Raw genomic sequence first — 12,113 nt, forward strand, 5'->3', positions numbered from 1 at the left:
GAGGGTCCTGCTGAATAAGAGACTGAAGTACTAGGGGTCTGGGAAACCTCTCTGGGAGACTGGGAAGTAGAGGGATGGAAAGGTTTTGTCTGGTTGTCTCCATTTCACACCCAACCCCGCCTCCTGCCCTGAATCTCATTCAAAATCAGCAGCACCAAAAGACCATGTCTCAGGAACACAGTCCCCCCTCCATAACCATACCTCTCATCCCTTCTCCTATCTTTCTCCCTCCCAGATCAATGTGGGTTCCCCACAAAAAGTACAACCACAGAATGTAATAAAAATGTATTTTTATAAATTCCTAAAATAACATGCATTTCCATTTAACATTTATGAGTCTCATAAACCTTTGCTTTACGAGAGTGATGTCTTCTTTTTTTTTTTTAATTATCAGAGATTATCATTGTAGAATATTGAGAAGTATAGAACAAAATGCAATGATTGGAGAATGATTGTTCTACAATAATGTATTGGCCTCTGTCACACATCAACATGAATCAGCCACAGGTATACACATGCCCCCTCCGTCCTGAACTCCCCTCCCGTCTCCCACCCCATCATACCCCTCTAGGTTGTCACAGAACCCTGAGTTGAGTTCCCTGTTCTACACAGCAAATTCTCACTTGCTATCTATTTTGCATATGGTAATGTACATGTTTCCATGCTATTCTCTCAATTCATCCCACTCTTTCCTTAAGCTACATCTTCTTAAAAATACAAAACACTGTCCTTTTGATGATCCTTGCCAGGACCCTTACAAGATTCCAGGGAGGTAAGGGGGAAAGAGACAACATTCCTCATCCTTTGCAGGGGATTAAATTGGGGTTCACTGAAGGAAAGGGAGCCAACCAAAGCTTTCCATTTTAAAAATAGCAAAAAATTAATGGTGGAGAACTTTTAAAAGCTTTAATAACTTAAAGGGAGTATGTTTAAATAAAACATACATGTTTCATTATTAAATAAAAGCCATTACTTTTAGAATGAAGTTGTGATTATCTCAGAATACATCTTAGGAAGAATCGAAAAGTGAACCAAGCCTTTTGAGGCTCTTTAAAAGGTGAATTTTTTTTTTTTAAGGTGAATATTTATGACTTTAAAGTTTGGGATTTTTGGTTCAGGTACTCCATGGCATTCTGGACCCACTTCTCCTGGGGATCGACACAGATTTTCTTGTTCTGTTTGGTGTTGAATCTGTGGGAGAGAAGAAAATATTAAGGATCCTCTTTGAAAAGTGTGCTTGTTTAATCCTAAACCTTCCAGAACCATCTGCCATGGGATAAAGGGCCTGCAGAGGGAGCAGGGGAGGGGAGAGAGGAAGGGTGGGATGCTGATGGTGAGTGGCTGCTTGTGATGAATCAGTGGAGCCATCCTTGCTCTTGACTCAAAGGAACTGGGATGATCTGAACAAACATCCACATAGAGAGCTAGAGTGAAAATTTCCTGTTGTGAAAACTCATGGATTGGACTGCAGAGATGAAACTCAGTGCAGAGTTCCAGGTAGCTCTAGTGTTGCTTCAAGAACTCTCTCCCCCAGAAATGAAGTTTGGGACTGGGAGAGGGTAAGCTTTGTCTACTTACATCACAGCTTTCTGAGGACATTTGCTGCTCGTGATTTTTCTGTAGCTCTGCAGTCGCTGAATGGAGATCTTCTTTTTAGACATATTAAAGCAGCAGATGGTTGGAATAGAAGCTGAATTGGGGGAGAAGTGAACAGAAAGCATGAGCACTAATGATATGTAGACAATTTTTAAGCATGACTTTGTAAGGAAGGAAATTTAAGAGAAGGCAAAGAAATGTAAGAGATGGAGGCAGAGTCTGTCTGCTCTGAGATCCTGTACCTCTGCCGTTGATAGGTGTCCCCAGCTATGCAATAGAGACCCATTGCTATAGGCAAGGATTTGGAAAAAGCTTGGTCAATGCCATACACTCCAACTTTCTCTTTACAAAGAGTTATGTAGCTGTGTCAAAGTCATAATACCATCCACCAGATATTCTCCATTCTCTGCTTTCTGGACACATGATAGACTCGCATTTCTCTGCCACTCTTGGTTGATTAGAACCATTAACTAATTTTGACCCAAAAGTGAGGAGATGAAGTGACAAATGCCATTTCTAAGCTAGTTTTTGTAATTGCCAGTGCAAGACCTTTGAGATCTTTCTTTTCTTTCATTACACTAAGCAGTAATATTCCCATCAGTTGCTCCATCCATCCAGAATCCTGAGTATATGAAGTCAAAGCTCTAGCCAATACATTATCAATGTTCAGTATAGGTAAGAAAATTAACCTTTGTTGTGTTAAGCCACTGATAATTTAGGTTTGCTTGTTACCCCAGTGTGCATTGCCTTATTCAGACTGATAGATACAGTAAATCTAAGTCATCAGAGGGTGAAAACATGAGTTATGTACAAACATATAGATATTTTTCCCAAACAGAATCAAAACACATCATCTTGAGAGATTCCCCTGAGACCTCATGCCCTTCCTGTAACCATTGATCTTAAAGGTTGTCTTGGAGTCCAGTAACAATCTGGGGTGTACAATCAAAAGATTTTTTTTTTCTCTCCATCACGGACAAAAACCCTCTCTATGCCCCTAGTAAGAGAAGTCGTTCTCTCATGTGGCCCCATCCTCAAACAAGCGAGGGCACCCAGATCATGGATGGACACAACATTGCTCTCAATGTTCATGTCAGGAAAGAACAGGGGGACCAGTTTAGTGGCCTGGGTTTCTAGTTCTGTCTCTTGCTCTGATTGTGAGGTTGAGGCTCTTCTTGTCTACTCATGAAACCCGTTTTCCCATCTTTAAAATGAGGGAGTTCGCAGCAAGTCTCTGAAGATTCTTGCTGATCTGACAGTGAAGGCAGTGATCAGTTTTCCCGCAGAGAGAGGAGCTTACCTGGCTGAGCCAACACCTGGATGCTGCAGAGGGTGGCTGTGAGCAGCAGACACAGGAGCACTGCAGAGACCTTCATGTTGAGGGGCGAGGTCGCCAGCTTCAGCCTGAGAGCTGCTGATTCCTGAGTTTGTCTCAGCCTCTCTGCAGCTCTGGCTGCTCTGTGTGCCTTTTAAAGACAGTGCAGTGTCTGTGGGAGCATCCAGGGAAGCTTTTGCCTGGCCAGGGTCATGAATGAATCATAACAAAGGCAGGTCCTAAATTGCTGTCAACATATTCCAGCAAGTTAACAAGACAGAAGAGGTAAACTAGGGGGTGGGGACTTGTCACGTTTTTTTTCCTATTAACCCATGTTTGTGGAATGACTGAGAACAGATGGTAATCTAGAGGGTCATTTTTACAAAGCTCTGCTTTCTCTGATGGAGAAGGCAATGGCACCCCACTCCAGTACTCTTGCCTGGAAAATCCCATGGACAGAGGAGCCTGGTGGGCTGCAGTCCATGGGGTCACTAGGAGTCGGACATGACTGAGCGACTTCACTTTCACTTTTCACTTTCATGCATTGCAGAAGGAAATGGTAACCTACTCCATTGTTCTTGCCTGGAGAATCCCAGGGACGGCGGAGCCTGGTGGGCTGCCATCTCTGGGGTTGCACAGAGTCGGACACGACTGAAGCAACTTAGCAGCAGCAGCAGCTTTCTCTGAAATGAACCTTATGCAGTGGAAAAAGAATCCAAGAGACCGAGGGCATGAAGAGACAAGGAGATTCAAGTACCTTCTCTGGTTCCTATGTTCATGTGGTGGTCTTTAGGATTTCGAAGGTTAGAAAGGGGCACTAAGACTTCTGCTAGGCTTCCATCCAAATGCAGGAGATCTCAGCTACTCTGAACATTTCCAGGTCTCTGGGAACCCATAAACTGTAGCACACGAGAATCTCACCCCCATAATTCAATCTAGCAGTCAGAGAATCTTAGTTCCTTGATAATTTAGTGTCATAGAACATCAGAACTGAAGAGTTCCTATTCCTGTGCAGTCTTTACTCAGCTTTATTGAGGAATATTTGACAAATAAAGACTGTTATGTATTGAAGGTGTACAATGTGATGGTTTGGCATTTATATGCACTAAGAAATGATTATTGCAACCAAGTTAACTCATGGATCCATCACCTCCATCATCACACATAGTTACTTTTCTTGGGTGGGTGGTGTGTGGTGAGAACACTTATGATCTACTCTCTTAGCAGATTTCAAGTATATTGTTGATGTTATTGCTCAGTCTCTAGATTGTGTCAAAGTCTTTGTAACCCCATGGACTGCAGCATTCCAGGCCTCTCTGTCCCTCATCTTCCAGAGTTTGCCCAAGTTCACATCCATTAAATCGGTAATGCCATCCAACCATCTCATCCTCTGCTGCCCTCTTCTCCTTTTGCCTTCAGTCTTTCCCAGGATCAAGGTCTTTTCCTGTGAATCAGCTGTTCGCATCTGGTGGCCAAAGTATTGGAGCTTCAGCTTCAGCGTCAGTCCTTCCAATGCATATTCAAGGTTGATTTCCTTTAGGGATTGACTGGTTTGATCTCTTTGCTGTCCAAGGGACTCTCAAGAGTCTTCTTCAAAACCACATTATATTCAACTATATAACATAGTGTTATTAACTTGAGTCACCTTGCTGTGCCTTAGACCCCCAGAACTCCTTCATCTTATAACTGAATGTTTGTACACTTTGACAACCACCACCCCAGAAATGCAGGTCAAAACCATAATGAGATATCAGTCCATACCTGTTAGGATGGCTTTTTATCAAAAAGACAAGACACAGTGTTGTTGAGATGTGGAGAAAAGGGAATCTCTGTACACTCTTGGGGGATGTGGAAATTGGTGTGTGCTCTATAGAAAACAGTATGGAGGTTCCTGTGCATTTCTAAACTATTTACTTAGCTGCTAAAGCCTTTGCCAGTTGAAATCAAATAGCCAAATCCTGTTCATCAAATATACTGTCATGGATAGGTTGTGTTTGAAGCAGAATGGTTGACCCCCTGCCCTCACAGGGCTTCCCTGGTGGCTCAATGGTAAAGAATCCACCTGCCAATGATCCACCTGCCAATGCAGGAGATGCAGGTTGAATCCCCGGATCAGGAAGATTCCCTGGAGGAGGAAATGACAACCCACTCCAGTTATTCTTGCCTGGAAAATCTCATGGGCAGAGGATCCTGGCAGGCTACAGTCTATGGGGTTGCAAAAGAGTCGGGCACATTTAGTGACTAAATGACAAAAACAACATGCCATCCTACCCCAAGGATTCAAGGAACACATTTGAAAAACCAGCCATCTAGTTCCTATCACTCCATGAACGCACATTGCAGACAAGGTGCCTGATGGCTAAAAACACCAAAGAGAAAAAGGAGACAAGAACCCATGTGTATCTTCTTCAGGCAAAGCATTATGCTCCCTAGTAGAAGATGGTGTACGGGGAAGTCATCATTAGTGGGGTCTTTAATGAAGTCCTTAATTAGAGTCTTTAATGGGGTCACTGTGGTGAATACAGAATTGAATAGTGATATGGAGTCATTGCAAGGCTGTTTGCAGGCTTTTCCTTTACACTCATGTATCAAATTTGTACAGTTACACAGAGAGGTGTATTGAGAAGGACTCTGAGAACTTGCCTTGCATTAGTAGATTGCAGCGATGTGGCTGACTGGTCATGTCCATCATGGGCACAAGATTAAGAGAGTCCCCTTACTGGCCTGCATGGTCTCTAAGCTCCCATCTAAAGCAATTGGAGACCAATTACTTACAAAGAGACCAAATAGAGACCAGGAAATTTGGATCTTCCTTGTTCTTTCCTGCTCAGCTCTGGATGAGGTAGTCTGGTGTAGACTCTGAAATCAGGATCCTGATGGCTTTGCCACTAATGGGCTTCCCTGGTGGTTCAGCTGGAAATGAATCTGCCCACGATGCGGGAGACCTGGGTTCAATCCCTGGGTTGGGAAGATCCCCTGGAGAAGGGAAAGGCTGCCCACTCCAGTATTCTGGCCTGGAGAATTCCATGGACTGTATAGTCCATGGGGTCGCACAGTTGGACACGACTGAACTATTTCACTTTCACTTTCTGCCACTAATTAGCTTTGATACCATGGACAACTTACTAGCCAATCTCTGCTACATTAAAATGGAAATACTAACTATGCCTATCTTAGAGGATCGTTGTGTGAAATAAATGAATATATATATATATACAGGCTAAGTTGCTTCAGCCATGTCTGACTCTGTGCAACCCTATGGACTGCAGTCTGCCAGGCTCCTCTGTCCTTGGGATTCTCCAGGCAAGAATATCTAAGTGGGTTGCCATGCCCTCCTCTGGGGGATCTTCCCAAACCAGAGATCAAACCTGCATCTCTCATGTCTCCTTCATTGGCAGGTGAGTTCTTTGTGACTAGCACCACTTGAGAAGCCATATATATATATATATATGGCTTATACATATATAATGGCTATATATTATATATATATATATATATATATAATGTAATATAATAAAAGTGAAGTGAAAGTCCCTCAGTTATGTCTGACTCTTTGTGACCCCATGGACTGTAGCCAATGGAATTCTCCAGGCCAGAATACTGGAGTAGGTGGCCTTTCCATTCTCCAGGGGATCTTCCCAACACAGGGATCAAACCCAGGTCTCCTGCATTTCAGGCAGATTCTTTACCAGCTGAGCAACCCCAGTGCAGTGATTACTGTGTTACTCAGTAAGTGGAAATTCATATATTAAGAAATAGGTCAGATTTTGTTAGCCACTGGGTCCTAGAAAAGGGCCCCGAGGCTGGCCAGATGGCCTTCTCCATGTCTTCTCCCCAATTTTCCCAACTGCTTCCAATGAAAAGCATGTTACCCTAAGGGATGCCTGAGTTACACATGTGGGGGATGTGAGGTCTCCAAAGCTGTGTCAGTATAACAAGTTGGGAACATTCCTGACCTCTAAAGGTGTGCGGTGGATGCAGCTGAGTGCTTATGTGTCCTTAATAGGAATAGTTTTAGAACTCTCCTGAGTGTTTTGAGGGCCCTATGAGCAAATGACTTCACATTTTTGTGTTTCCATCCAAAGGTTTGGTTTGCATCTGAATCAGAGAAACCTCAGTGGGAATAAATAAACCAAAATCGCAAATCATTGAAGTTCAGCAGCTGTTCCGTCCAGCTGCCTGGCTCTCTCACAAGTGGAGGCAGCTTCATTGGCTGCTGTGTCTCTCTTCCTTGGAACTAACACTCAGCAGTGACTTAAGCTGGATCTGATACTTGCCTCTGGCCTGGAGCCTGATAGATGTGGGGCCTTGGTCAGGAATGATTCTGAGTGATGGGCAGGGCATGGGTTCCCCCAGGCCCCGTTATTGGGAAATCTTAGCTTCCTGTGTGTGTGTGCGTTAGTCACTCAGCCATGCCCAGCTCTGTGATCCCATGGATTATAGCCCTCCTGGCTTCTCTGTCCATGGAATTCTCCAGGCAAGAATACTGGAGTGGATTGCCATTTCTGTCCTGAGTGTTTTCCAAAGAATGATGGATGATCAATGGGCAAGGATCCTGGGAATCAGGGCTCTTTGTTTGTTTTGCAGTTCTGTTCCATAGTTCCTCTAATAATGCAAAGTTATACACAGAATTGAGAGACATTGTGCGTGTGTGCTAAGTCATTTCAGTCATGTCCGACTCTTTGCGAAGCTATGGCTCCTAGAAGTGAACTTTCATTTTATTCCAAAAAAAAAAAAAAAGAAGAAATAATATAGAGACCTGAGGCTTGGAAACCAGTAACAAAATCCCTAAGGCAAGGTGGTGTGTTTTAGGCGAACTGATTCTAGAATCTGTCTGGTGACAATTGTACCATAACAAAGCCCTTGGACCCTGGTTTTCCCAAGTGCAAAGCAGGGTCTGCTACCTCTCTTTCTTGGGGCTTCCCAGGCGGCACTAGTGGTAAAGAGCCTGCCAATGCAGGAGACATAAGAGATGCAAACTTGGTCCCCGGGGCAGGACGCTCCCATGGAGGAAGGCATGGCAACTCACCCCAGTATTCTTGCCTAGACAATCCCATGGACAGAGGAGCCTGGTGGGCTACAGTCCATAGAGTTACAAACAGTCAGACACAACTGAATCAACTTAGCACGCATGTGCACACCTCTCTTTCGCAAGGGTCACTGAGACCAAGTGTGCACTTTTGGAGGAAAATGTTAGTATAAAATGTTAGGAGTATATGTTAACACATAAAGTCTAACATGTCTAAAAAATAGAAAGTTTTCAATAACAATGCTAACTTCTATAATCTATTCAAGCCGCCATATTATTTCACTTCATGTGGGTTGACTCATTGAATCCTCCCAGCAAATATATGAGGTAGGTATTCAAATTAAGTTCATTTTAAAGAGGAGAAAACAGAGACTTATGGAATTCAAGTGACTTCCTTTACTGTGAAATTATTTATAAAAATTTGCCCTAAAAAAAGCCTTTTATATAAAAATCTTATATTTTGATTTGTATTTCTCTAATAATTAGTGATGTTGAACATCTTTTCATATGATTTTAAATCATGTGTATGCCTTCTTTGGAGAAATGTCTATTTAGATCTTTTGCCCATGTTTTGATTGGGTCTATTGTTTGTTTTTTTTTTTTTTTTTTTTTTTTTTATTGAGCTGCGTGAGCTCAGTATTTTGGTGATTAACCCTTTCTTGGTTACTTCATCTGCAAATATTTTCTTCCATTCTAAGCGTTGTCTTTTCATTTTGCTTATGGTTTCTTTTGCTATGCAAAAGATTTAAAGTTTAATTAGGCCCCATTTATTTATTTTTGTTTTTATTTTCATTATGCTAGGAGGGGAATTGAAAAAGATCTTGCTGTAACTTATGTCAGAGAGTGTTCTGCCCATGTTTTCTGCTAAAGGTTTTATAGTATCAGGCCTTAGAGTTACATCTTTAATCCATTTTGAGTTTATTTTGTGTGTTATGTTAGGGTGTGTTTTAATTTCAGTCTTTTGCATGTAACTGCTCAGTTTTCCCAGCACCGTTTATCAAAGAGACTGTCTTTTCTCCATTGTATATTCTTGCCTACTTTATCATGGGTTAGGTGACCCTGGGTGTGCGGGTTTATCTCTGGACTTTCTGTCCTCTTCCACTGATCTGTGTGTCTGGTTTCGTGCCGGAATTACCACAGTGTTTTGAGGACTGTGGCTTTGTAGGTATAGTCAGAAGTCGGGGAGCCTAATTCTTCCAGTTCCATTTTTCTTTCTCAAGATTGCTTTAGCTCTTTGTGATCTTTTATGTTTCCACAAAAACTATAAATATTTTTTTGTTCTATGTCTGTGAAAAATGTCAATGGTAATTTGATAAAGATTGCTTGAATCTGTAGATTGCTTTGGGTAATATAGCTATTTTTACAATATTGATTCTTCTAATCCAAGAGCATGGTATATCTTTCCATCCGTTTGTGTCATCTTTTATTATTTTCATCAGTATCTTATAGTTTTCTTTTTCCTCTTTAGGTAGGTTTATTCCTAGGTATTTTATTCTTTTTGATGCTATGGTAAATGAGATTGTTTCCTTAGTGACCTCACACTGGTCAGAATGGCCATTATCAAAAAATCCACAAATAATAAATGCCGAGGAGGGTTTGGAGAAAAGGGAATCCTCTTCCACTGTTGGTGGGAATGTAAACGGTACAGCCACTATGGAGAACAGTATGAGATTCCTTAGAAAACTAAAAATCAAGGTATGAGCCAGTAATCCCATTCCCAGACATATAATCTGGAGAAAATCATAATTTGAAAAGATGCAGGCACCCCAATATTCACTGCAGCACTATGTATAATAGCCAGGACATGGAAGCAACCTAAATGTCCATCAATAGGGGAATGGATAAAGAGGATGTGTTACATATATACAATGGAATATTACTGAGCCATAAAAGGATGAAATAATACCATTTGCAGCAACATAGGTAGACCTAGAGATTGTTGTACTGAGTGAAGTCAGTCAGTCCAAGAAAGACAAATATCATATGATGCCACTTATATGTGGAATCTGAAAAAAAGGCTATAAGTGAACTTATCTACAAAACAGAAATAGAGTTATTGATGTAGAAAGTTAAATTATGGTTACTGAGAGGTAAGAAGGGAGAGGGATAAATTAGAAGATTGACATGTATACACTGCTATATATAAAATAGATAACTAATAAAGTCCTACTGTACAGCACAGGAAACTAACTCTACTCAATGTTCTGTAATGGCTTATATGGGAAAAGAATCTTAAAAAGAGTGGATATATGTGTGTATGTATATATGTATATGCATATACACACATATGTATATGTGTAAAAAGCCTCTTGATGAAAGTGAAAGAGGAGAGTGAAAAGGTTGGCTTAAAGCTCAACATTCAGAAAACGAAGATCAGGGCATCTGGTCCCATCACTTCATGGAAAATAGACGGGGAAACAGTGGAAACAGTGTCAGCCTTTATTTTTCTGGGCTCCAAAATCACTGCAGGTGGTGACTGCAGCCATGAAATTAAAAGACTCTTACTCCTTGGAAGGAAAGTTATGACCAACCTGGATAGCATATTAAAAGCAGAGACATTACTTTGCCAACAAAGGTTCGTCTAGTCAAGGCTATGGTTTTTCTAGTGGTCGTGTATGGATGTGAGAGTTGGACTATGAAGAAAGCTGAGCGCTGACAAATTGACGCTTTTGAACTGTGGTGTTGGAGAAGACTCTTGAGAGTCCCCTGGACTGTAAGGCGATCCAACCAGTCCATTCTGAAGGAGATCAGCCCTGGGATTTCTTTGGAAGGAATGATGCTAAAGCTGAAACTCCAGTTCTTTGGCCACTTCATGCGAAGAGTTGACTCATTGGAAAAGACTCTGATGCTGGGAGGGATTGGGGGCAGGAGGAGAAGTGGATGACAGAGGATGAGATGGCTGGATGGCATCACTGACTTGATGGATGTAAGTTTGAGTGAACTCTGGGAATTGGTGATGGACAGGGAGGCCTGGCGTGCTGCGATTCATGGGGTTGCAAAGAGTCGGACATGACTGAACTGAACTGATTTGCATATACACACACATGTATATACAAGCTTCCCAGGTGGCTCAGTGGGTAAAGAATCTACCAGCAGCTCAGAAGACTCAGGACATGCAGGTTGAATTCTTGGATTGGGAAGATCCCCTGGAGGACAGCATGGCAACCTATTTCAGTATTCTTGCCTGGAGACTCCCAAGGACAGAGGAGCCTGGTGGGCTACAGTCCATAGGGTTACAAAGAGTCAGCCATGACTGAAGCAACTGAGCAAGCACACATGTAAATGCATATGTGTGTGTATATATATATATATATATATATATATATATAACAGATTCAGTTTGCTGTACTCCTGAAACTAAACACATTGTAAATTAACTATATCCCAATAAAATTATAATAAATAAATAAAAATAAGTAAAGACCTTATATTGAAAAATTTTGTATATAAAAGACTCATTTGCTATGTTATCACATATAATCTTTTTTTAAGCAATCAACTTTAATCTTTTGTGCAAAGGATAAATCTGAAGCAATAGAATGCTGAAAGTATTTCCTTGAGCCATTAGTCACAGTAAAGCTAGCCTGTTCTTCAACAGTAACAACCATGAAAATCTCAGTAGCTTATTGTGACAGATATTTATTTCCTGTTTGTGTCACAGCAATATTGGTTTGGGTCGCCTTGCCAAGAGTGCTTTTTTTCTGAGGAGTGACTCTGAGATACAACTGGTTTGTAAATTACAGCCACCATCTGGAACCTGGAGCCTCCAAGTTCACTGAAGCAAGGGGAGAGAGAGCAGATAGATTGTGTAGGATGTTTTAAAGAACCAGACACGGGCACAGCTTGTATCACATCTGTCTACATCATGTTGACTTTCACTTATTATATGGCTCTAGTTTAAATGCAAAGGAGGCTGAGAAATGAAGAGGAGCACAGGAATTTGGTGAGGGCTAATAGTTTTCATCATAGTTGTCCTTTGCTCACTTTTCCTCAACATCAGTTAACACAATTAAGCTACCCCTGAGACAGACAACCCAAAGTCCTACATAGTCAGTGCATCCACCAAAATGTTCAGGACCTCTGGATTTCAGGTGGTCCTCTATGCCAGGTGAGGATATGGAGCTGTTGGGTTGACCAGATAGTTCATTTGGATTTTTCCACAAGATGACTCTA

General features: G+C 41.7%; 1 protein-coding gene across 1 annotated transcript; it reads right to left on the bottom strand.

Annotated features, from left to right (window-relative positions):
- Window positions 1-270: 270 nt before the first annotated feature.
- On the bottom strand, window positions 271-3,061 carry LOC109574578 (eotaxin). The gene is made up of 3 exons (XM_019982634.2): window positions 2,897-3,061; window positions 1,579-1,690; window positions 271-1,191 (listed from the first exon to the last, which is right to left on the bottom strand). The coding sequence occupies exons 1-3, from the start codon at window positions 2,970-2,972 to the stop codon at window positions 1,086-1,088; spliced, it is 294 nt and encodes a 97-aa protein (XP_019838193.1). The 5' UTR covers window positions 2,973-3,061; the 3' UTR covers window positions 271-1,085.
- Between the last annotated feature and the right edge of the window lie 9,052 nt (window positions 3,062-12,113).

This window comes from Bos indicus, chromosome 19 (genome assembly GCF_029378745.1).
Source record: "Bos indicus isolate NIAB-ARS_2022 breed Sahiwal x Tharparkar chromosome 19, NIAB-ARS_B.indTharparkar_mat_pri_1.0, whole genome shotgun sequence".
Taxonomy (NCBI): Eukaryota; Metazoa; Chordata; class Mammalia; order Artiodactyla; family Bovidae; genus Bos; species Bos indicus.